At 34.2% G+C, this 23978-nt stretch overlaps 4 protein-coding genes and 2 long non-coding RNA genes across 16 annotated transcripts; 4 read left to right on the top strand and 2 right to left on the bottom strand.

Moving 5' to 3' along the window:
- The first annotated feature begins 2356 nt into the window (after positions 1-2356).
- On the top strand, positions 2357-4441 carry LOC126877994 (uncharacterized). Its single transcript, XR_007695510.1, has 3 exons — positions 2357-3049; positions 3475-3560; positions 4414-4441. It is a non-coding gene; the product is annotated as an uncharacterized LOC126877994 (long non-coding RNA).
- Positions 4442-5252: 811 nt separating this feature from the next.
- On the top strand, positions 5253-6499 carry LOC126877988 (protein odd-skipped-like). The gene is made up of 2 exons (XM_050640368.1): positions 5253-5821; positions 5963-6499. The coding sequence occupies exons 1-2, from the start codon at positions 5780-5782 to the stop codon at positions 6497-6499; spliced, it is 579 nt and encodes a 192-aa protein (XP_050496325.1). The 5' UTR covers positions 5253-5779.
- A 2775-nt stretch (positions 6500-9274) lies between these two features.
- On the bottom strand, positions 9275-11114 carry LOC126877992 (adrenodoxin-like protein 2, mitochondrial). The gene is made up of 4 exons (XM_050640383.1): positions 10800-11114; positions 10272-10384; positions 9872-10107; positions 9275-9607 (listed from the first exon to the last, which is right to left on the bottom strand). Exons 1-3 carry the CDS (start codon positions 10946-10948, stop codon positions 9917-9919), a joined length of 453 nt encoding a protein of 150 aa, XP_050496340.1. The 5' UTR covers positions 10949-11114; the 3' UTR covers positions 9275-9607; positions 9872-9916.
- A 6186-nt stretch (positions 11115-17300) lies between these two features.
- Positions 17301-18763, top strand: LOC126877990 (survival motor neuron protein-like). Of its 4 annotated transcripts, none has more exons than XM_050640382.1 (4): positions 17311-17631; positions 18061-18316; positions 18437-18516; positions 18585-18763. In XM_050640382.1, exons 2-4 carry the CDS (start codon positions 18195-18197, stop codon positions 18641-18643), a joined length of 261 nt encoding a protein of 86 aa, XP_050496339.1. In that variant the 5' UTR covers positions 17311-17631; positions 18061-18194; the 3' UTR covers positions 18644-18763. The 4 variants fall into 4 exon arrangements, with proteins under 4 accessions (XP_050496336.1, XP_050496339.1, XP_050496338.1 ...); XM_050640381.1 differs by having other exon boundaries at positions 18019-18316; XM_050640380.1 differs by having other exon boundaries at positions 17311-17947; positions 18019-18316.
- Positions 18691-23248, bottom strand: LOC126877989 (katanin p60 ATPase-containing subunit A-like 2). 8 transcript variants are annotated; one of them, XM_050640377.1, is made up of 8 exons: positions 22351-23248; positions 22070-22277; positions 21736-21925; positions 21358-21646; positions 21013-21214; positions 20824-20954; positions 20429-20628; positions 18691-20278 (listed from the first exon to the last, which is right to left on the bottom strand). In XM_050640377.1, the coding sequence occupies exons 3-8, from the start codon at positions 21816-21818 to the stop codon at positions 19918-19920; spliced, it is 1266 nt and encodes a 421-aa protein (XP_050496334.1). In that variant the 5' UTR covers positions 21819-21925; positions 22070-22277; positions 22351-23248; the 3' UTR covers positions 18691-19917. The 8 variants fall into 8 exon arrangements, with proteins under 8 accessions (XP_050496334.1, XP_050496326.1, XP_050496330.1 ...); XM_050640369.1 differs by lacking the exon at positions 22070-22277; XM_050640373.1 differs by lacking the exon at positions 22070-22277 and having other exon boundaries at positions 20842-20954.
- Positions 21083-23869, top strand: LOC126877993 (uncharacterized). Its single transcript, XR_007695509.1, has 2 exons — positions 21083-21223; positions 23242-23869. It is a non-coding gene; the product is annotated as an uncharacterized LOC126877993 (long non-coding RNA).
- The last annotated feature ends 109 nt before the right edge of the window (positions 23870-23978 follow it).

The raw sequence follows: 23978 nt of genomic DNA, 5'->3' as shown, positions 1-23978 counted from the left end.
GGAACGGACACGGCCGGCAAACGCCCCCGTGGATTCGCCCACTCCCCGCGGTTCCCTGGATACCTTGATTAACGATGAGGACGTCGTCTCTCGGCCACCGAAATGTATAAGGAATCGTTCCTTAACGGTAGACCAAGTAACCTCTCCGTCTCCCGTCATTCGTGCCAGCCAATGTGCTGCAGAACCCTGTAGAGAGTCACTTAAGGCAGAGTATAGCGCGTCATCTCGTAGGAGGTTGTTCTTCATGGCCCTACTAACAGCCGCGCACCACGCGGCTGGGTCGGCGCCTGCGACTTCTGGGTTAAAATGTGGTAATTTGGTGGCTCCCGTATTTGGCCTTTGCATTAGCGTATGAATTAGGTTGTTCATGACAGCGACCTGCCCTTCCAGCGCTCGAAGCCGTTCTGATCCCACTTCTGATGTCGGATTGGCACTGGGAGTGGGGTTGTGAGCGTCAAAGGAATCTTCTCGAGGATTAGCCATTGATACGGTACACACAGGTGTAGTTTATTGCAATGATAGAATTAGTACAGTCTCGACAATTGATCACGGCGGTTCGGCACTCGCGACACGAGTGACGATGCTCTCGGGCTCAATAACGAATCCGCGGCCAACGGGATGACAACAGAACGTACTCACAAAGTCTAAGTCTGGTTAAAACGTGAAATAACCACTGATCGCGAAGACGTTACTCTTTTATCGATGAGATCGCGAGCGAGAATGCCTTTCCCGTCCCGATGGTGCCACAGAGGAAAACTATAATGGGGTGTGTCTAAGGATACGAGATCATCGGATTCGTCGAGAAAAGCCTTCGTTCAGAAAGTAAGGGAAATTGGCGTTGCTGCTAATTGGTCAATCTCCATATCGGTGGTTAGAAAAAGATGCTAGCCGCCCTCGAGGGAAAGTTGCTAGCCGCCCTCGAGGGAAAGTTGCTAGTGGGAGACGCCGCTCGTTGAAAAATATGTCTCCCCTATCTTCCCGTAGTTGGGACAGAGACTGTTTGTCTGTTTGAAGGACTTTAGTTAACTAAACCTTAAGATTTATAACGGGCCCTCGGGCTAGCCGAACATGTACTGCGGAGACGCGTCGACATCTGGCAATCATCTTACTCGAAGAATAGGATCTGCGTGTGGCAAGCTACGGGACAGAAACCGTTGGAATGTTTACTGCCACGTGCCGCTACAAATCTTTCTTTTAAGGAGAGCTATAGTATAATTGTCGCCTTGAGCCCAAGCTCATTGTCACAAGTCTCAAACAAATACAATTGGTTAGAATGACGGCAAATCGTTTAGTTACAACTGTAGATTTTAATTACAATGTTTTTATGGATTTTCCCGAGGTTTCAGAGGGAAGGCACCGGTGTCCTCTTATGTCCGACATATATAAATTATATTTAGGAAGTTTGGGATAGTTTAAAGATGAAATAAATTGCTTTTTAAGTTTAATCTCTTACTTTCGACGAAATCAAGTTTCTCTGGAATTTGATGGAGTTTAAGATTTGATATCGGTGTCGTAGGAGTTATGTGACACTTTAAGGTGGAATAAATCTAGCGAGGAGTTTAAGGTGCGGCAAAGGAGCGTGGAATGTTGCAATAGAAATTTATTGCAGTGTTAGTGCATTGGTAGATTGATCAAATTTACGTGTAGCGTGGGTAACCAATGGTAAATATTTTGCAATGTGTATAATTTCTCAGTAATCTGAAGCTTATAAAATCTATTGACAACTAATGGAAATTGTTGATTTAACAGATCAATTTTAAATTCCTCGTTAATCTAAATTTTTTTAATCCTATTTACAGCTAAACCTTACGACGAAAAATTAACGAAGTGGAATAAAAATGGCATTGTGATTCTTCTCGTCGTGTATTGGTGTCACATCAAATTTAAGAGACAGTTTTACTTGCGGATGCTGCATGTTACGTTGGTGAAGTCGACGAAAGCGTAAAATAGGAACTCGTCCGAAATACACTAACGCGGAAGGTTAAATTTAACGCAAAAGGCTGAGAAATTAGTTTAGAACTCGAAGTTTCATTGGTACGACGCTCTTGAAACGCATTCAAAGAGGTCGGCGACCTCGAAAGGGGATGAACGCAACTGTTTCGTGGGAATTTCTTATTGTGGCTTATTTGGATGAAGCTGCTTTAAAATCAGCGCTGGATTCGTCTGTATTTTGCCCGGAAATCATAAAATGTTTAGGCCAGGCGACTCCATGTACAGAAAATGTTATGTCCACTTTTTACGTCCGTAGAATTCAACTCTTTACTACTATGCACTTCTTCTCCAAAAAAATATCGCGTTTCAATATTAAAAAAGTTTCAATAATATACTATCCATTAGAAGAATGATAACCTGATAACCTTACAAATTATTAGTATTAACAAATTCTTATTGTCGTATAGAAATGCCAACTATTGCTTTGGTAAAACAAACAAAGGAATTTTACAGGTAAATTTTACAAATTACAAGTCATCTTATAACGCAAAATACGACGTGTAAAATTGTCTCAATTTATTAATAGTATTAATAAATTATTATGATAAAAGATGCAGGAATCTTAGCCTCATGAGAAATTAGAGATGAAAATGAGTGGGAAAAGATTAATCGAGGACACAATAGTATTATTCCAGGAAGTGCTAGTTCTTCCTAGATTCCGGTTACAATGTTCTTAACGCGTGGAAATTAGTCTTGACCAGGAAACATCTATAACGGCATGTATTTTCTGCCGTGATTGTAAATCTGTTTGGAACATGCGGTTTGTCCGTTAATCTAGGCGCTGTTGTTCAATTGAGTCAATATTATTTGTTGGTAGATTAGTGTGTGCAAGAGCGCTCTATCCATTATTGACCAATTCGAGCACGTATTGGTAAATTTCACACCGGCAATTACGGTGAAATCGTTCGTGGTCGCTGGAAATTGGCAGTATCGTTTGCGGTCGTGAGCTGATTGACACTGCGTGAGCGGGGAATTATGTGAAGCAGCTTTGCTTTGTCGTTTCATGCATTTAATAGGTTTACGGCGGTGGACAGAGTTTGTAAAAAATGAAGACAAGGTAGAAAAAGATTATTTTTCATTTTTTACCATTAGATTATTTTCAAAGTGATCTTTTCAGTGAAATATGATTGACAAAAAATAAGATATATAATTGAATCATTATAGAAAATAGAATAATATTGATAATAAAGAAATAAAAATCAATTATAGAATAACATATAATAATAATAATAACAATAATGTGGATAGACTTTATGTTTACTTTTATATGTATAATGATACTGTTTGATCCTTGAATTAAAGTTAAGATTAACGTTGCGATTATGATTATCCCTTGTCTGACTAAATATATTTGAAGTATCAATTACAGTAGAATTTTTGAAAGATTCTTGGCTGTTAAACAAAAAACTGGTTCCTTTATATTTCGCTCAATTATCATAGAATCGTGAAACTGACTTTCACTTCAAGTTTTGTCTGTTTCAGGAGTAACAAGTACCTGCAAAAATCATCCATCAGCCGGATATGTGCTGTCGGAGGGTTTTTCATTAGCATTCCCGTCTTTCTAACTGGTAAGAACCAATTCCTTCAATTCTGTCAACTTTAACCTTTTGAAAGATACTAGTACATAAGTTATACTTTTAATTTTTCTTGAATTCAGGCATGAATCTAAAAGATACTGTGAACTATCTCTGAGTGTATGAAATCAGTTTAGAAATCCAATGGAAATAAAGTTAATTTTAACGCCGAATAGTCATTATTTTTCTTAGAAAAATAAAAATGATCGTCTTTTAGGGAAGTTTTAACAGATTAATTTATAAAGAGCTGAAACAGAATATTCATGTCATGCATGAATACGGCTGGTGGATGGATCGAGATCTAATCTAAAGTTTACGTTGTGTCATGCTAGTTTACACAGCTATCATTCGCTCGATCGATCGTTAAGCTGTTGAACTCGATTCAAGACGGACATTTTGGCTCTGTTCAGAAGAAAACTGTGTTTTAATAAATTTGACGGAATAGAAATTATGATAGACTACAATGTTTTTTTAATTATATCATAAAATTTATTTATTTTTTTTTAATGCCATGTTAGAAACTTCAAATACTGTCCAAAACTTCGAACGTAATCGTTTTAGAAATTTGTAAATTACTTAACGACCAAAAATATTGAATTCTCTATTGTCTGAAGATAGATTCTCTATAATTTAAGTAATTTATTCGTCGAGAATTGATATATAAAGACTTAAATAATAAATTAATTGAAAAATAATTTGCGACTAGTATTGAAAATTTCAATGAAAAGCATATGTATATAGTTTACGCTTCGAGAATTATATGTATTGAGAATATGTATTTGCGCTGATTCTTTGTCCCGCTTGTTATGGCATACGTGTTATAATGATCCTCTAACAATGCTTTCAGGTATGATATTGTATACATTCATCCAGTTTTATTCGACGCCGGTGTCACGTAAAATGGATACTTGGGTTGCGAGAGAAAAGAAAGCTGAGTCGTAGCCCAACTATTAATTCTCTTTTATCGAACTTTATTATGACTTTGGCACTTACAGTAGAATAACGTTGAACAGAGAAAGGGGTGTTGTACAAGAACAGCAACTAGAACGAGAACTCCCCGGGCTGGGTGAAGTCTCGGCTTATATACACCCTGGCTTGGGGATGTTGGGGGGTTTGGTGTGGATTCCAAGGAGTCCGAAAGTCGGGGTTGGGGCCTTATCTCTGATGGGGACTAAGATGCGTCGCGGCGTTGGCGTCCGACAGTCGGGAGTCGATGTCTTTTCTCTGAGAGGTAATTGGTGTCACACCGGCAATCGTTACGTCCGTTTTCATAGGCCTTGGCATCGTGTTTTGTGGATGCGCAATGGTCCATAACGTCTTCGTGTGGCAGAGGGTAAGAACATATCGCTATTAAAAAAGAAAACGAACACGTTAAAACACGTCTAAATCATCTTTTATGTGTATTTTACTCGGAAATCATTTTATCGTGAAATTTTGTTTTCAGAGTTACCATAATTTATCTGGTAGAGTTCATAAAAATTTTTCTGAAATCAATTGCAAGCTTTTAGGAAACCAGGATTTTTCACATTTTTAAGAAGCGTTATAATTATATTGCTGATCTTTATTTTATTCGTGCGAAATTGAAAAGTACGCAAATGGCGCAAAATGCATAAAATGCGCTAAAATATACGTATATAAGAAAACAAATCTCGATTAAAATTTTATTTCCTTGATTATGTTCGTAAAACTACAAACTTGTATAAAAATACGCATTCTAGTTATAAGTGTTAAAACATTCGATCTAGTCCTTATCACATTCATGAAAACCTCCATTTAACCATTCGTTGTATCAACGAACATTCATATGCAAAACTTACCACCTACCACATCCTCCGCGTATTAATATAATCCCCTTTTATAAATTATACACTTTAGAGTGGACTGGTTGGGTCAGAGTGATATAAGCTTACAAGTTCTCGAGGAGTTCTACCGAAGTTACATTTACGTTTGCATAATTTCACCGAAAAAGATACTCTGTAGAATGACAGGTTCGTTTGTTTATGTGATCCGCGATCGCAACTATTTCAAGGGGATTTTATAAATAACCATACACACGATATTCAGTGTATTTTCGTATTCTCGTTTATTTTTGGGAGATTTGTAAAACTGTTGAACAAAATAATTGAGTAACGATTATATTTGCTGAGAAAAAGTCTTTTTCTCTGTACCCCTCCTTCTACTTCAAGCATGTAGTATTGACAATAAGATTGACAATGGCTGAAAGTAATCCAAAAGAGTTTTCACCATGGTTATCGGTAACGAAAAAGATTTGAATCATCTTTAATACTTATTCGTAACTAGAATCATTTCAACTAAAATGTAAATTCTTATATTATAACTTTTTTAATTTGTTATGGCCCCTGACTACAACCTAACCTATCATTCTTATTTCGTAGGAGAAGACGAATGCCGTGAAGGCGTTAGCGCGCGAACAGTGCGAAGCGGCGGTACAGCTGCAGCGTCAGCAGCAGCTGCAACAGCACCAGAACCAGCACCAGCTACAACAGCAACAACAACTACGTGGCCCGTTAACCATCCACCATGCTGGCTGCCCAACGAAAGTCGGGCCCGTGACGAACCAACTAAATACCAGCCACGCAACGCACGGCCGAGCTGCACAGTACCAACACTATCATCACCATCATCATCATCGACACGTGTCAATGTCTCCACCGCTCTTGTTGCTCTCATCGCCAGCTCCGATCGCGGCGACGCACAATCATCTGAACGTGAGCGGACACAGAAACGTGGTTACGCCACCGGATACACCAGCAGATAGATCGCCACCGAGTCCTGGAAATAAGCTAAATAGATCGCAGCATTTGCCACGGGAAGCAACCGGCAGCGTCAGTCCTGGTCTTCCGGCTGCCACATTGGATCTAAGTAGCGCAGCAACCACCAATAGTCCGCATGAATTGTCCACGTTAGTTTAGAAATTTGGTCCGAACATTATATCTTCACATAGGATTGGAGATTAATAGTTGATAGTTAATTTACACATCGATCTTTTTATTTGTAAATTGGGTCGTGGTTTAGAGTTGGTTTGTAAAAATTCGGTCCTAATTGTTAAATGATGAATATTGATTAAGAATAATAGGCATTGATGTACCAATCTTTACTTGAGCACACGCATTGGAGATTTCACTTTTATTCAGTGAAACAGCAACTTCATTACTCGCTTATTCAATACGGCAATTGCATATATTTCATGGACATTTTAACAATGTTTTGAATAATTTCTAACGGTACAATTGTGATGAAGTGAAAAAAATCGTGATAAGAAACAGAGAGAAAAGTTGCTCGTTAATGAATATTGACCAGAAATAAAGTAATTTCTAAAGAATATCCCGAAGACGTCGTAGATATTACGAAAGGAATGATTAATTTATACCCGCGTGTATCTTGCCATTACCATACTATTATTATTATTATTAATATTGTTAGTAGTACTCGATTACATTATTATTAATATTAATATTATTGCCTTATTATTATTAATGTTATGGAACCTCTAGTCCTAGGTTACTTTCGCTGCCACGAAAGGATAAGATTTTCGAATTTTTTACTATTACGTGTAATTCAAGTTTTCCTGTTGCGCATGCGCAGTAGAAAGAAAGTTAGCGGAACTCAAATCTCGAACTATAGAGAGTTGAAAAGTAGTAAAAGTAAAAAAGCACGAATAACATTTGTATTTGTGCTGGATTAAGTTTGATAATTGAAAATTGAGTTTGATGATAACATTTTTTTCGTATTCGCTTTGGTAAATATTAGTTTTATTTAAAATTAAACAAAGCATTTTATGTTTTTCAAATACGGTACATAATCGTAATATCGAATTTTGTAAACTGATAGTAAGAAACTCTATAATTCGAGACTGGAACTTTGATCAAGTTCACATTGAACGTAAACTGACTTAATTTTGTTATTTAAGCGTGTATACTATACGTGTTTGTTCCTTCTTCTCTTGTGCGCAGGCTATAGCTTAATTACTTCCAATAAACGCAGTTATATCGAATCAATGACCGATACAAATTTAGATATTAGGATTATTTAAACAAGAGATTAAAAACTAAAAAGTATTGTTTTTATACTGCATATGTACATATGCAATATGAACGACAGTTTGTGTAATAATATGTCCCCTCTTCTTAGTTTACTTTTGTATATTTTGCGACATTTGATATTAATTTTATGAGGAACGTACTTACACTTTATCTTTGTAATTAAATGTGAAATGAAAGAAAAGAAATGACATGAGAAAAGGAAATTCGATGTATGAGTATATACGAATTGACGGAATTAAAATTTAACGCTATATTTAAATAGAAGACGTGAAATATCTTGTCATCTTAAAATAACTTGATCATTCCTATTCTTTTACATAAAAACACTTTTCGACTGTAACTTAAGAAACATGTCTGCTAACGTGAAACGTGCCAGAAAAAATTAACAACTTCCATTAAATTGGCAAATTTCTCATTAATATCGTAAAACTCGCGTTTACAAAGATCAGATCAGTGTACATAATATACAAAACAAATGCAGAATATATAAATATAGCACATACGTTCTGAATTATATTCGAATTGGGCAGGGTAACCAAGTGAAAATATGTAAATTTCACGATGTGTAATGTACACTTTATCGAACTTGTAAGTAGTGTAGAAATAGAATATTTTACACGTAACAAAATATACAAACGACAATACACAAGTTAAATTATTTGTTAGATCCATGTATAACATGCATAGTACAAAAGTGTTTTAGCTTTATGTACTGGTAATTATGAGAAATACCAACTTAATAGATGTATTTGGTATGTACCTAGTTAAGAAAACAATAAATTATTCTGAACAGATAAAGCGTTTAGTAGCTTGTGAAGTATGAATTTTCGAAAACGCAAGTATTTTATATCTAAGTAGTTAAGAAACGCGAGCAAGGGAAATCAAACAAAGGAACAAAGTTTTTTTGTTTAAAAATATTTAATTTGTTGTTCTATTATCCGAGGTTAGAAGCGATAATGTACAAAATCTGAATAAATAAGATTCTTCAATATTATTGAATTTTAGTTCTAGGGTAAAGTAATATATCCGCATATTTTATTTATATACAATATGTATAAATAATGATGTGATTTGACTAATTTTGTTAAAAGAATATTTGTACTTTTTACGTAAAACTTCAGTCTTTTACAAACTTTCTTGTAATTAATAAACCAGTAAACACAATATTAATAAAATCCATTAAAATTATAAACAAACTCATAAGTTTTAATTTTAGTCCTTAAAGGTTGAAATATTTTGCTCCAATGTCGAGACATTTGTTTTAATCCAAAACATTACTATACTGAATCGATAATGTTGCATGTGCCACGAAAATGATGATAGTGTCAGATAACTTGTTGTGAAACGAAAAAGCATTGCATGTACATTTCTGTTGTTTTGTTGACCATGAGTTTGATGATCTTTTAAACTTGCCCATAGCTAAGAAATCAAACAGTATATCTAAACGAAATTAATTTCAAATTATTTTTTAGGTTCTAAGCTTTTATCTAATCTTTCAGAAGTTGCAAAATTTATTCCACAAGAGTCTTTTTTATCATAACCAAGTACACATCTTAAAACCATTTAAGTCTTCCTTAGTAATTTCTTCTTATCTTTAATAGTAACGAAAATAATTTAGATGAACGTTTTAAAATTGACACCCTGTATATTAAAAATAAAAGATATATTTTCTTCATAATTGGATAGGCTTTTTACAATGGCAATGTACAAATATCAAAATTGCAATTATACTATAACATATGTATATATATAAGCTTCACATTTAAACACAAGATTCTTTATTATATTTTTTTAATACCAATATTTTAATAATTATAACAAGGGTTTTTTAACAAGAGATGTATAACATTGTATACAAATTTTCAAAAACCTATAGATAATTTCAGTTATGCTCTTGCATCATTAATTGTTGATGGAACTCTTACCTCAATTCCATCTAGTTCCTTAGACATTACTATTTGACAGCTTAGCCGTGACCTGAAATTAAATATTATATAACTGAATATGTCAATAAATATATTTATTGCTATACAAATTAATACTAATACACAATAAGATTTCTATTTATCCATTTGAAAATCAACATTGTAAATATGCTAATTCCAACATAGATTTGTAATGATTATAGGGTCATAAATAAAAAACTATGAAAATTTATTATAATTTCAGTTTCGTAGTATTCAGAGATAGCGATTTGAAATTCTACATTGAGATGCAGATTTCGAAATACCCAATACTAACCTGTTTTTACATAAATTTAAATAGAAAAATTCACTTTATAAAATATTAAAAGGTAATAGAATTAATAATGTGAATGATTTGATACTGATTATTATGAACTAACGTATCTGTTAATTCATATGCTAAATCCAACATGTCTAATTCTTCATCTGTTGGTTTGTCAGGAAGTGCATCATAAACTTCTTTCGAAAATATTAAATGGCACGTACTACAAGTTAATGTTCCTTCACAAGCACCTATATCAATTATATTTTAAGATTACAACATACTTATATAATAAAGTATCAAAAGTTAAAAATAATAAGAATATTAAACTTGATAAAAATGAAAATTTTCAAATATTTTCTACCTCAAAATTATTTATTTTAAATTAAGTAAATTATGCTTCTTTAAAACATACCATATCCATCTAAATCAATTTCATTATTTACTACTATGTCTAATATAGTATCTCCAACTTTCCCTTTTGCTTTGATTCTCTCTCCACTTGCTTTAACAAACGTTATATTTACTCTGAAAATAATATTTATGAAAGATAAAAATTATCTCAATATAATTATTTTCTTTATTTTTTGTGTTTCTTCAATTAATCTTCTCTTAATTATACCTTAATTATATGTATCACTTATGATAATAGAAATAATTTAAAAATAAGATATACTTGTCTTAATAATACATAAATAAAATTCGTATATCATATATTTATAACAGTGTTATATTTTTAGTTGTTCACTGTCAATGTTGTTCTTATTAATACTATTCTATTAATACTATGTTATTTTTCTAGATGTTATACTCCTACAAAGAGAAAAATTTCTTAGACATTATTATTAGCATTATTATTTTGACACCAATTTTATATTGGAAGGCAAGTACTGAAATTCTATTAAAAAAAGAAGGAAAGCACAAGAAAATTTGTATCACTTACTCTTGTTTTTCTGAAAGTGGTTGCGTGGTCGATATTCCTCTTGTTGCCTGCAAAAAGGGCAACGTTGTGTTGCTTGTATATTTTGAATAATTTGATGCAATACCGAGAATTGATCTCGAAAATTTTTGTAATTGATTTACTAACGCCATTCCACTGTCATAAATATCATGAGTATGGGACACCCTGACCGAACACCAGATAAGTATTGCGGAAAATATCAATTGTAGATCAATTGTACTTTGTACAAAAACTTCCACGGCATTCTTCGGCTGCTATACTGGGACGTTCCTTTACTGTGATAGGTTATAAAACGATTCCTAACACAAGTGACGTATCTCTACCGGACACGTGCTCTTCGGGCCACACGTTTTATGATACAAGACCAGCAAAATGATCAATGTGTAATTTTACATATCTTACATTTTTTCCAAATGAAATATTGTTTTTATTAAACGTTTAAAACCTCAGGCAACATTTATTTCATCTGATTTCAGTTTTACAAATATATATCTATAATACATATCTGTATAAATTACGGTCTGGTTATATCAAACAGGGACCGACACTCGCTAGGGAAAACTGCCCAAAAATTGAATCGTAAAAACCAATATGAAAGACAACAAATTTCTCGTTCTGCGGAACAAATAGAAATGAGCAGAGTATCTTTATCTTTATCTGAGACATTCAAAGCGTATCACGCATACGCTAAACCTGAAGAAAACTTTCTTGTCTTCCATGTTCATTTTTCCCTTTCCATTTCCGAACGGTTTCTTCTATATTTATTTATATGTTCGTGATTGATGCTATTGACAACATACAACTAAGGGGAAATACGAATAGTAATAGATAGATGTATAATTCATTATGCAATTTTATAGAATTAAATCTTATTTATCTTCAGATATAAAAACTATATTTACCAGCTGAAACACTAACGCATATGCAGTATAATATAATCTACTTAACAATCTCGTTTTAGTTATAATATGTGATTAATTCTTTTGCTATTTCGCTATAAACAGTTTCTTGTGCATACAATATTTTTTTATAGTATTCTAATATATTGTTAGATATTGTAAAGAAAGTAAAGTACAGTTATTGAAGTTTGGGAACATTCAATGTTAACCTTGCTTCAAAAAATAATCTTTAGAATGTATGGGGAATAGATTTTTAGTATTATAGTTGGTATAATGTCATCATTGTTTACAATGTGTTAGAGTTAAAGAAATGAGACAAATTAATATTTCAGAAGCAAATTCAATATTTAAATGATGTTATTTTAAAATGGCAGATGATATGAATGTTCTTTTTATACGAGGAAATGGAAACGTATGTATGGTAATGGAAACGTAATGGTTTTAACATTATTTTAGTACAAGATCTTAGCATAATAGTAATTAACAGTATCCACTACCTTTTAGTCAATTTTTGAAAAATGACATATATGATAATTTGCAATAGTTTGATAATAAAATACTTGTATCAATATTAATAACGTATAATTTGCTATCTCAAAAGGATACAGACTCAGCCAATGATAATGTTTGGGATGATAGTGCATTAATAGAAGCATATGATAAAGCAATATATTTAGCAAAAGAAGAAGTTATCAAGCGAATGGGAATGGATGTTGGAAATTCTCAACCGAAAGAAAACCTACAAAATCTTAAGCAGCCTAAACACGCAAGTAAATTACACAAGGTTGTGATTTTGATAGAATATTACAAATTTGATACAGAATATTATTAAATATATTGATTAAGAAGCAAATTATTTTATTTTGCTATTTACTTATATTTATTTGTATACACATCTTCTCTCTATAGAAATGGATCATAGGAGCACCTTATCGTGCAATATACTCAGAGGATGGAGAAACTTATGAAGCTATAATATCAAAAATTTACGAAAACAATGGCACGTGTTGAAGTGGTTACCACTTCTAAGAAAACTCTACATCTGGTCTTTTTTAGTTTTCTCAAGCACTGAAGCCATCGACAGCGTGTAGACAAAAGACTGCGACGAAGTCAGGCCATAAACAGTAGACAGGCGACGTTGGCTTCGGGGTTTTTCAGTTATTAGGTAACACAGCTAGCGTGCGGATCTGGACCAGCTCAAATTGTATTTTTACTTATTACACTTCTATTTAAATATATTTTCTACCTTACAATTTATCCACGTGTTTTCTCTGTTTACACACCGAATAACCTCAACAGGTTATGGGCCCAGGGCTGTAAATTGCAAGGTAGCAACGTGAAATGAATAAATTGTTAAAGTGTTGTGCTTAGTAAAATAAGGGATAGTGCTAAAATGGAATCAGCAAGTGCGAAGGTCGAGATGTTACGCGGCGAAGAAAATTGGCTCCAGTGGCGTTTTGTTATGCGTACACTTTTGGAGGAAGATGACGACCTGATCAACGTGTGTGAAGAGAATTTGTGTCATCCAGGTAACAGCGCGGAGAAAGAAATCGCTCGTGGAAGATTTTTGAAAGCAGATCGATTAGCGAGAAAATTAATCGTGACCTCAGTAGGAAAGAAACCGTTGGATCTTCTTTTATGTTGCACGACAGCACATGAAATGTGGAAAAAGCTGAATACAGTATATGACATGAAGTCGGATGAGAATTTAAATATGGTCCAGAAGCAGTTCTTCGATTTTAAATGGGAAGAATCTGAAAATGTCTCTTACAACCTATCAAAGTTGGAACTCATAGCGGCGAAGATGAAAGTCCTTGGGAGTGAAATTGGCGAGAAAATGCTGATAACACGCATTTTATCGGTGTTATCAAACAAATTCGATCATTTTCACAGTGCGTGGGATTCCGTGGAAGAAGAAAAGAAGACCTTAGACAGGCTTAGTACCAGGCTGATGACGGAAGAAATTAGATGGAAGAAAGACGACCAGGAAACATCGGTGGCACTGGTAACAAAAGGTAATAATTATAAAAGGGAACAGCAGAAGCAGTCAAGTAAACGTGAATACGAGAAACAAGGACCAAGTTGCTTTAACTGTGGAAAAGTTGGCCATCTAAAGAAGGATTGCTTTAGATGCTTTATATGCAAAAGGAAAGGCCACACTAGCAAAAACTGTTTTAAAAATAACAAAAGAAGCAACAATAGAGACAACCAGGAACCTAGAAACCAAAATCGGGATCACAGCGGAATTGGTCTATTAGGAAGTACCTCAGCGATACAAACGGCAAACGCTGATGTTTGGATAATCGACTCAGGAGCTACGGATCACATGACAGGACGACGGGAATGGTTCAGCGTTTTCGAAGAATTCGATAACACGGTGAAAATAGAGATCGGCGATGGTCCGTTCATGGATGCGTGCGGCAAAGGAAAAATCAGAGTAGAGACTTTTGTGGACGGCAAATGGGTAACATGTACAATGAACGATGTTCTATACGTACCAGGTATGAAAAGAAATCTGTTTTCGATTAGATCTGTCGCAAGAAGAGGCATAGATTTTTGTATTTCAAAGGAAGGGACCAATTGCATATTTTTACAAAATCAGAAAATAATAGCAAGAGGTTCTGTTATCGGAAATTTGTATAAAGTAGATATGCGAGTTATCATACCGTCAGTTTGTAATTTTAGCAATAGAGCGGAGTCAAACGCGGACACATTGCAGTTATGGCACGAACGGCTATGTCATCAGAACATCAGACATGTTAAAGAATTCTTAAAGAATTCAAATATGAAAGTTGTAGAGGACAATAACTTTTTCTGTGAAGGTTGCGCGTACGGGAAACAGCATAGATCGAGTTTTCACGAGAAAATCAATCGGGCGACTAAACCTCGCGAAATTATTTATACGGATGTATGTGGACCTATGAAAGTCGAGTCATTAGGCAAGAAACTGTATTTTCTGACATTTAAAGATGATTTTTCAAAATTCACAAAGATTTACTTCTTACGACGTAAGTCAGAAGTAATTGAAAAACTAAAAACCTTTTGCCTAGAAGTTGAAAATCAATTTAAGGATAAAATTAAAGAAATTCATAGTGATGGAGGGAAAGAATTCCAAAATAAAGAAGTCAAAGAATTTTTAAGAAGTCAGGGAATTAGACACACGATTAACGTCCCATACACTCCTGAACAGAATGGTGTCGCAGAAAGGGAAAATAGAACAATAGTAGAGGCAGGTCGGTCGATGCTATATTCGAAACCAAATCTACCGCTGTTCTTATGGGCCGAAGCCATGAACACAGCAGTACATGTCATAAATAAGACGAGGCCGACAAGACAAGATAAGAAAACACCATATGAACTGTGGTACGGGAAACCGCCGAATTTAGAAAAGTTTAGGGTTTTCGGTACTGAGTGCTTTGCTCACATACCTGCGGAGAAAAGGACAAAACTTGACAAAAAGGCTAACAAAGGATATTTGGTAGGCTATTAGATGACGGACGAGGGTATCGAGTGTACGTGCCAACAGTAAAAAATGTAATATTAAGCCGTGACGTAATATTTAAGCCTGAACTAGAAAATGCGAAATTCGTAAAATTAAGTTTACCGAAAATTGTCGAGCGCGAAGATGTGAGTGCGCAGAGCGATAGAGCATGTACGTATGAAAGTGCAGAGAGTGAACATGAAAAACAACCTCATGGAACTAGCGACAATATGAGACAATTGAGAGATAGAGATAAGATCAAACGAACCGATTTTTATGGTTACCCAGTAACGTACGTGGCGGAAAAATTACCGGTGGATTTTAACGAAGCGATGAGATCCGAAAAGAAAGAGTTATGGGAAACAGCTATGAATGATGAAATGAAATCGCACCATGAAAATAAGACGTGGATATTTGTAGAAAAACCTAAAGATCAGAAGGTACTTAGCAATAGGTGGGTTTTAACGATAAAGCTAAATCCGGACAACTCGGAACGATACAAAGCGCGACTTGTAATAAGAGGGTGTTCACAGAAAGAAGGCATAGATTATAAGGAAACATATAGTCCCGTTGCTCGGTTTGACACAATTAGATTAATGCTCAGTATTGCAGCCAAAAATAATTTACACCTCGGACAGTTCGACATTAAAACCGCATTCTTATATGGAAGTCTGAAAGAAGATATTTATATGAAACAACCTAAAGGTTATGATGATGGTACAAATCGGGTTTGTAAATTGCTAAAAAGCCTATATGGCTTAAAGCAGTCTCCAAGATGTTGGACGGAACGTTTCACAAAATTTATCTCGAACTTAAAATTTTATCAGAGTAACGCAGATCCTTGTTTTTATATTTATACAGAAGACGACAAATTAATGTTGATGACCATATACGTAGACGATGGACTGGTAGCAGCTTCAGACGAATCTTTAATTGATAAATTCTTCGATGATTTAAATAAAGAATTCAAAATTACGAGTTCGAAAGAAGTAAAGAGTTTTCTTGGACTTGAAATTAATAGATTAGAAGATGGTTCAATATTCATTCATCAGAGTAGGTATATCGAAAACATATTGGAAAAATTTAATATGAATGAGGCAAACAGTGTTTCTACACCTATCGAGACTAATTGGAACGAAAGTAACATAGGCGATAATGATTGTAACGCACCATACAGAGAAGCCGTAGGGAACTTAATGTTTTTACAAACCGTAAGTAGGCCAGATATTAGTTTTGCAATAAATATAGCGGCGAGACACTTAGAGAATCCAAACCAGTATCAATGGAAATTAGTCAAACGAATTTTGCGCTACATAAAAGGGACCGCAGACATGGGACTCTTATATACAAAAGCAGGCAGTCTCGAAACCTTTAGCGACGCTGACTATGCAGGCGACAAAGAAACAAAAAAGTCGACATCAGGCGTTGTATGTAAGTATGCGAATGCGGCCATCACATGGCAATGTAAGCGACAACAATGTATAGCTTTATCTACGACCGAAGCTGAATATGTCAGTGCAGCCTCAGGAGCGAAAGAAATTATGTGGCTAAAGAAAATATTTCTTGAATGTAAATTAGAGATCCTTAAGTATATGCTATGTGTAGACAATACTAGTGCCGTGAAATTAATTAAGAATCCAGAATTCCATCAAAGAAGTAAGCATATTGACGTAAGATATCATTTTTTGCGAGATTTATACAATAGAGGCGAAATTGATATAACGTATGTAACAAGCGAAGAGCAATTGGCGGATATATGTACAAAGGCATTGCCAAAACCGAGATTTGAATATTTAAGGAAAAAGTTAGGTTTGAAAAGTAAAAAAGATATTAAGATGTAATTGTTTGTAAACATGTAGAGTTTTTAGGGAGGGTGTCGAAGTGATTATTACTTCTCAAACAAAAAGAGGAAAAACTCTACATGATCTGTTTAGTCTTCTAGTTTTTTTTTTTTGTGTAATAAATTAATTTGTATGGAAAAGAGAAAGGCGGCTGGCAAATGTACTTGAGAAGGCATTGACAAATTAATTTTCAGATATTTACGACAAGAGTTAGAAAATATTAAGAGATAATTTGTAAATTTGAGATAATTGTTTGTAGGGATGTAGAGTTTTAGGGAGGGTGTTGAAGTTCACTTCTAAGAAAACTCTACATCTGGTCTTTTTTAGTTTTCTCAAGCACTGAAGCCATCGACAGCGTGTAGACAAAAGACTGCGACGAAGTCAGGCCATAAACAGTAGACAGGCGACGTTGGCTTCGGGGTTTTTCAGTTATTAGGTAACACAGCTAGCGTGCGGATCTGGACCAGCTCAAATTGTATTTTTACTTATTACACTTCTATTTAAATATATTTTCTACCTTACAATTTATCCACGTGTTTTCTCTGTTTACACACCGAATAACCTCAACAGCACGTGTGTTGTAAAATTTGTAGGTAATACCTTTAGCATGATGGTTATGTCAATTAAGAAATGTACTAAAAATACATATATATATGAAGTAAAGGCTTTCGCATAGTCTATCACAGTGTCATTCAGCAGGTCCTTAACTGGGCAGGAGTACCTGTCAATGTCTATGGGGAGACCCGTGGGATATAGGGTCATGAACCATAAACATGCATGTTACTTATTGTTCATTATTAGCTGCTTGGAATATAATTCTCCTCATTAGACGAGTGATTATTACTACATATATCAAGGCAAACATTTATACATATACATTTATGCACGGGAAATTCTAATACATTGCCTGTAAGGACAGTAACCGAATGGCACTCAGTCATTCTATTAAATGACAAAAATTTCTTTTACTCTGTGTTTAGGCTATGGTAATACACAGAAAGTCGAGTTGAGTTCTCTTTTAGAATCAGAAGGTTTGCAAAGTCAAATAGGACAACAAAAGAAAGCTTTGGAAGAGAAATTCAATGAAGAGAACGATGAGACTTGTGAGACTAATTTTTCTACAAATGTAAATTCGAAAAAATATAATGTAGAAAAAATGGATTGTGACTCTGAAGAAGCAAATGCGTATAAACATCACTTCATACCGGGACCATCTTTCAATTCGATGACTGATATAATGCCACCTGCACCTCCTTTACCACCACAATTAATGGCCAAGTAAGTACAATTTAAAAATTCTAATGGAATGCTGAATACTTCTAATATTAATAAGTAATTTGGAATAAGTTTAACATTTTATTTGGAAAAAAAATACGAAATTTTAATAAAATGTACTAGATTACCAGATAATGATACAGACGCACTTTCAAGTATGTTGATGTCATGGTATATTAGTGGTTGCATGGTATATTACACAGGTAATTATTTCATATAAGTATTTTATTGTATATTAAATTTTCAATGGACTATGTTATTTCTTTTGTAGGTTATTACCATGGTTTGAAACAAGCAAGAAACAATCAAGAGAACAGGAAGAACTGTTGATTATATCAATTTTTTCAATAACAATATAACAATAATATAAGATATAATAAAATATAAAACTCATTGTATTTATTTACTTCAATTATTTGAAATAAAGAACAGCTTTATTTTCATATAAGACTTTAAGACTTTTTTAAAAATAATTACTAAGATAAGAAAACATAAAAAACATATTTTTGATAAAATACACTCACATATATATGTCGGGTTATCATTAGGATTTAAGGCGCGTAATGATCCTTCGTTTGAATTAGCCATTGTTTTACGAAACAGAGAATATATTTACGCGAATAAACAAGGTTTTACAAAATATTATGAATAATGAGTTTAATAAATAATAAGATTAACAAACGATAAGTTTAACTAATAATTAGATTAAAGATTAATAAGTTTAACGAACAATAAGAGGAACGAATAATATGTCTTACGAATAATGAATTTAACGTATAATGAGATTAACGATTGATAAGTTTCACGAATAATGAATTTAATTAACGCTATTAACAATGTTCCGGGGTTCAAACGAATCCACGGTCAACAGGATAACTCTTTACTATGTGTAGAATAATTTTAAACACAAACTACAATTGCTGAGACACTCGGTAAATTGCTCGATGTATCACTTTCCAAGGTGATCACACGAATGAATATCTGATGAAAATCTTTTTCGCTATACGATTGCATTTGTTTGTTATATGCTCGCTGGAAACATCGAGAAGGTTCCAATCGTTGTTGCTAGGCAATTTCTGTCAAAAGTTTGTTGTATACTCTTTGGAAACATCGAGAAAGATTCAAACGCCGTTACTAGGCAGTTTCTGTCTGGAGATTGATTCCTAATACAACGTGTGTCCCATTATATCGACATCTCTAAAGTACAATTCTATGTGATTTCTAGGGAGAACAATACAACCGATCCACACCTTCGTCAGGCAAAACGTTTATTCCGTGACCGTGGCTACGTTCGGCGACCAGTTGTCACCTCGAACCCACTTTCGCTTTCACAAATATCAAACAATTACAAATGACAATTGCTTAATTACAGTTATGATAAAATCTAGGCTAAAGCATTAGAAGGCTTCCTCAAAATTGCAAAGGGAAGGCTCCGGTTTTCCTTTCATCTCCGACATATATAATACAAGGATATAATACAACCGAACATTTTAAACTTAGCCTATAGCGCGCGCGCGCACACACATGCACACACATACGAATGATTTCTCGAACGATAATCCATTTATTTATATTTTTCAATATCTGTCCTTACGATTGCGTATTTATTTGTTCCACGTATCATATTTATCTATTTGCATAACTGTAGGTGACATTTTTTTTAACAATTTTGCTAATATTTCATAACTTTTTAATTCATATTTCAAAGTGGTAACAGGTGTTTCTTTCTTTTCAAGTCTCCTCCATATCGGGCTTATTTCTAGTAGCCACGCTTGCTTACAAAGCAATTTTATATCTGCACAAGAATATCTTTCAGTACATTTTACTATGTGGTTTACAATATCTGTATTTTCTAATAAGTGGTTGCTAAGGTATAATTTGAATATACCAAGTCGAGCAACTTCATTGGGTAATGATACGTATATTTGCTTTTCGAGACGCCTGAGTAAAGCTGCATCAATGCCCCTAATAACATATTTACAATAAATATTATCGTTCTATTATACTAATAATAATGAAGGAATACTTCAAACAACACAATAACATATTTGGAATTTGGAGAAATATTACGATATTTTCTACTTAGAAAACATTGAAATAACGTGATATACGTACCAAGGGGAATTAGTTGTAGCCAGAAGAACTACATTAGAATTCTCATTAGACACTAATCCATCCAATCTAGAAAGAAGTTCTGATCTGAATCTCTTTGCAGGTTCAGACAATATACAGTCTCCTTTATTTGTGGCGATCCAGCCAATCTCGTCGATAAAAATAATTGTAGGCGAATGACTATAGGCAAGTTCAAATAAAACCTGTTCAGTTTAACAAATGTATTATTCATTAAATATTATATTCGAAATTCCTTAAATTCATTGCCTCATCACGAATACGATATCATTTCGTTTTCCAAACAACTATTCTATTTATATATAAATGACGAAAAATAAAATCAAATCTTTTTATACCTAGAATCTCTCCTTCATAGACAAAGGAACAAAGAAACTTACATAGACAAAGCAACTTACACGTATATACTTCTCGGAATCGCCTCTCCATTTGCTGACCAATGAGCTGGCAGTTATGTTAAAAAAGGTGCAATGGCATTCTGTCGCGACTGCCTTCGCTAACTTCGTTTTCCCTGTTTTGTATATTTCTTGTAAACACGTACAGAAATGAAAAGAATACGAGTATCTTACCTGTACCAGGTGGGCCGTACAGCAAAATACCTTTCCAGGGGGAAAACGGGCCATCAAAAAAGATAGGATACTTAAGGGGATACACAACGGCCTCCTTAACAGCGGTTTTACATTCCTCTAGGCCTATAACGTCATCCCAATGTACATTTAATTTGTTTACTATGATCTCCTGTGACGATACAAAGATAAAATGGCGTCTTCTCTATATTAAGTAAGTGTTACGTAATTTGATATTTGAAGCGTTACTGAAATCACGTCATCGTCGATATACGTTGGACGGTTTATCGACGGGAATTTTATCGTTTAAAAGCTTTACGATACGTATATTAATCGAAAATAACTTACGCATGAGATGTCCTCAGCAATCTTTCGTAATTCCGGATTATCTGAATAAAGCTTTTCAACGCATTTCAATATCTTCGATTGCATGGATTGTTCCATTGGGACGTTAAATAGCTCTTCTGATGAACGTCCATCATTCTCATTGGGGAATATTGACGTCACTGTCATTGCGAGATTAATATGATTCGTATTGTCATCAGTTATCTTCTGCTGTAGATTCGTCTCTTTCACAGGCTCACTTCTCGCTTGTTTACTAACAGATTTGGCTTTTGTCTCAATACTTCTACAAACACTGGATCATATTGTAATACGATACGTTGAATACGATACGTTGAATACGTTGAATACCGTTTAATATCGTTAAATAATTTAAATTCTTACGTTTTGCTTGCATTTGTCACTTCCCTCGTCATTTCCCTTCCAGTTATTTTCTTACACAATATGGGATATTTTTGAAATTTCATCTTGTAATAATTTTCATACTCTGCAACGATAATTTCCAAATCGATGTTGTCGCAAACCCGATGTTCGGGAGATAGACGAGCTTCCCGGAATAATACATCGCTAACGTCTATATACATAAAAAAAATGTAGTTTTTAATTAATTATAGTTTTTAACTAATTAAAAATATTTTTCGCAATGACTGAACACTATAAGATAACCATCAAACAACTGTTTTATCTCTAGGTAAGACAGGCAAAAGAATGTATTTACTATATAAATCCTCGAAGATAATTTCTTGTCTTCTGCTTTTTAATTTCCAATTTTTAGATGGATAAGAATAATTTGAATTTATACTTCATATATTTGTTTATAACTAGTTAATCTACATAATCGATTGAGTTATTCTTAACTACTGAATTACCGATGTCGAATTTTCAAATTTGGTTTCGCCTTCTCTCTCCATGATGTCCACTGATTTCTATTTCGATTGGTCACTGACACTATTCAAAAGAATTGGAACTAGGAATATATTTTAATTATAATATACTCACCCATTGTGTTCCAAATAATCACATACAAGGTGTAATATGTTCCGATGACGTTCCGAAATACGACTCTCCTCCTAATATAATTATTTTTTCATTACAATAATATAAGGTTTTTCATGTAATTTTTTGTTACATTTGCGAATTCAACGAGTTACACATGATTTTTCATGAAACACGAACGTTAAAAATATTTGATACAGCCTAATTATAAAAATTGTTAGAAGCAAAAGTCATAGATACTATGTGCGAGTATCGCATGAAACGAACAGCTATTAAGAGAACTGCAGCAATATTACAAATCAAATAACAAAACACACTCGTCTGTGACGTGGAAATTCTAAAATCTAAAATCTAGAATATTCCTTACCTTTTTTCGCAGATTATAAAATATCTTATTCATACTACCTTGCATCGATAAATCACCGTTCATAGTGACACTTTCAAATCGCCTATCGTTTCTCAATGCATACGAGAATTTCCGTTTATTGCTTTAAAAACAACCCGTCCATTGCGTTTCTCTTAAAAAATTCTTTCAACTCTGTTGAAAACCGAGCATCAAACAAGAGACAAACGATTTGTTGTCATGGAAATGTTTGGTTCACACATAAGCAACGCACAAATATAATGATAGAATAGCTGAGTGTGTGTACTGTATAGTAAGATGGATGCAACATGGAAATAGAAAGAGAACACCATGTATAGATACTTCCTGTCCTTGTTTAATCAGGCATGCACACTAGTGGACACTGACGCTGCTCGTATACCGCTGTTACATATTTCCTGTACAAGTGCGCGTCATTAGACAAGGACGGAACATCCTCTCTCTACTTCTCTATCGCGTTTTTAGTTCGCTCACGAGCTCTGTACTTATATCTATTACATTTCCACCATAAGCAGCGGCCGTGCAGTGACTTACAAAAGTTCCGAACGGTTCCATCCTGGGCGGACGGTTAATTGCGTTCGGTACTTCGAGGCAGGAAGGTGAGTACAGAATCGCTCCTCTTAGTACTCTTATTAGAAGTGTTATCATCGAATATAAGTTTTTTCAATAAATTCTTATCGTTTTACAATCTTTCTAGAATACAATGACGTCAGCAATCGATCATTTTCGCGAATTTATTGTAAAATAATTGGGGGAATATCTGGAGTTCTTTATCGGTTTCGACTGTAAAATCAGCAACTATTCGAATTTTTCATTCATAATTGTGACATTTTCGACTCTTCCGTTGCCAAGACTCTCTTGAGAGATTTTTGGCACGTTCCATCACCCTTGTTAAACGAGTGCACATTGGTGGATATATTGATTTTAAAAACCAATACGTGTACGAGATTTATTATCTCACTGGGACAAAGAAATCCGTTTTATTCGCGAATTTTCCGTGTTTCTTCTTAATTTTCGTGAGTGTCTGGCGCGGAGCATTATTTGAATGAACTTTTCATCGTTCAGATTATATTTCGTTTAAAAAGATTGAAATTGATGTCGAGAAGAAATGAAACAAGGTGCTCGGGCATTCTTTCGTTTCCCGGGGAAAGAGAAATATGAAAAAAAACGGTCGTTCTTCCTTCTGCCATTTTCGTCCATTACCAAAATGGCATGACCCAAGTGTCCCGGGCCGTGAATCAATCAAGCG

This window comes from Bombus huntii, unplaced genomic scaffold (genome assembly GCF_024542735.1).
Source record: "Bombus huntii isolate Logan2020A unplaced genomic scaffold, iyBomHunt1.1 ctg00000320.1, whole genome shotgun sequence".
Taxonomy (NCBI): domain Eukaryota; kingdom Metazoa; phylum Arthropoda; class Insecta; order Hymenoptera; family Apidae; genus Bombus; species Bombus huntii.
This window is presented reverse-complemented; position numbering and strand designations above follow the sequence as displayed.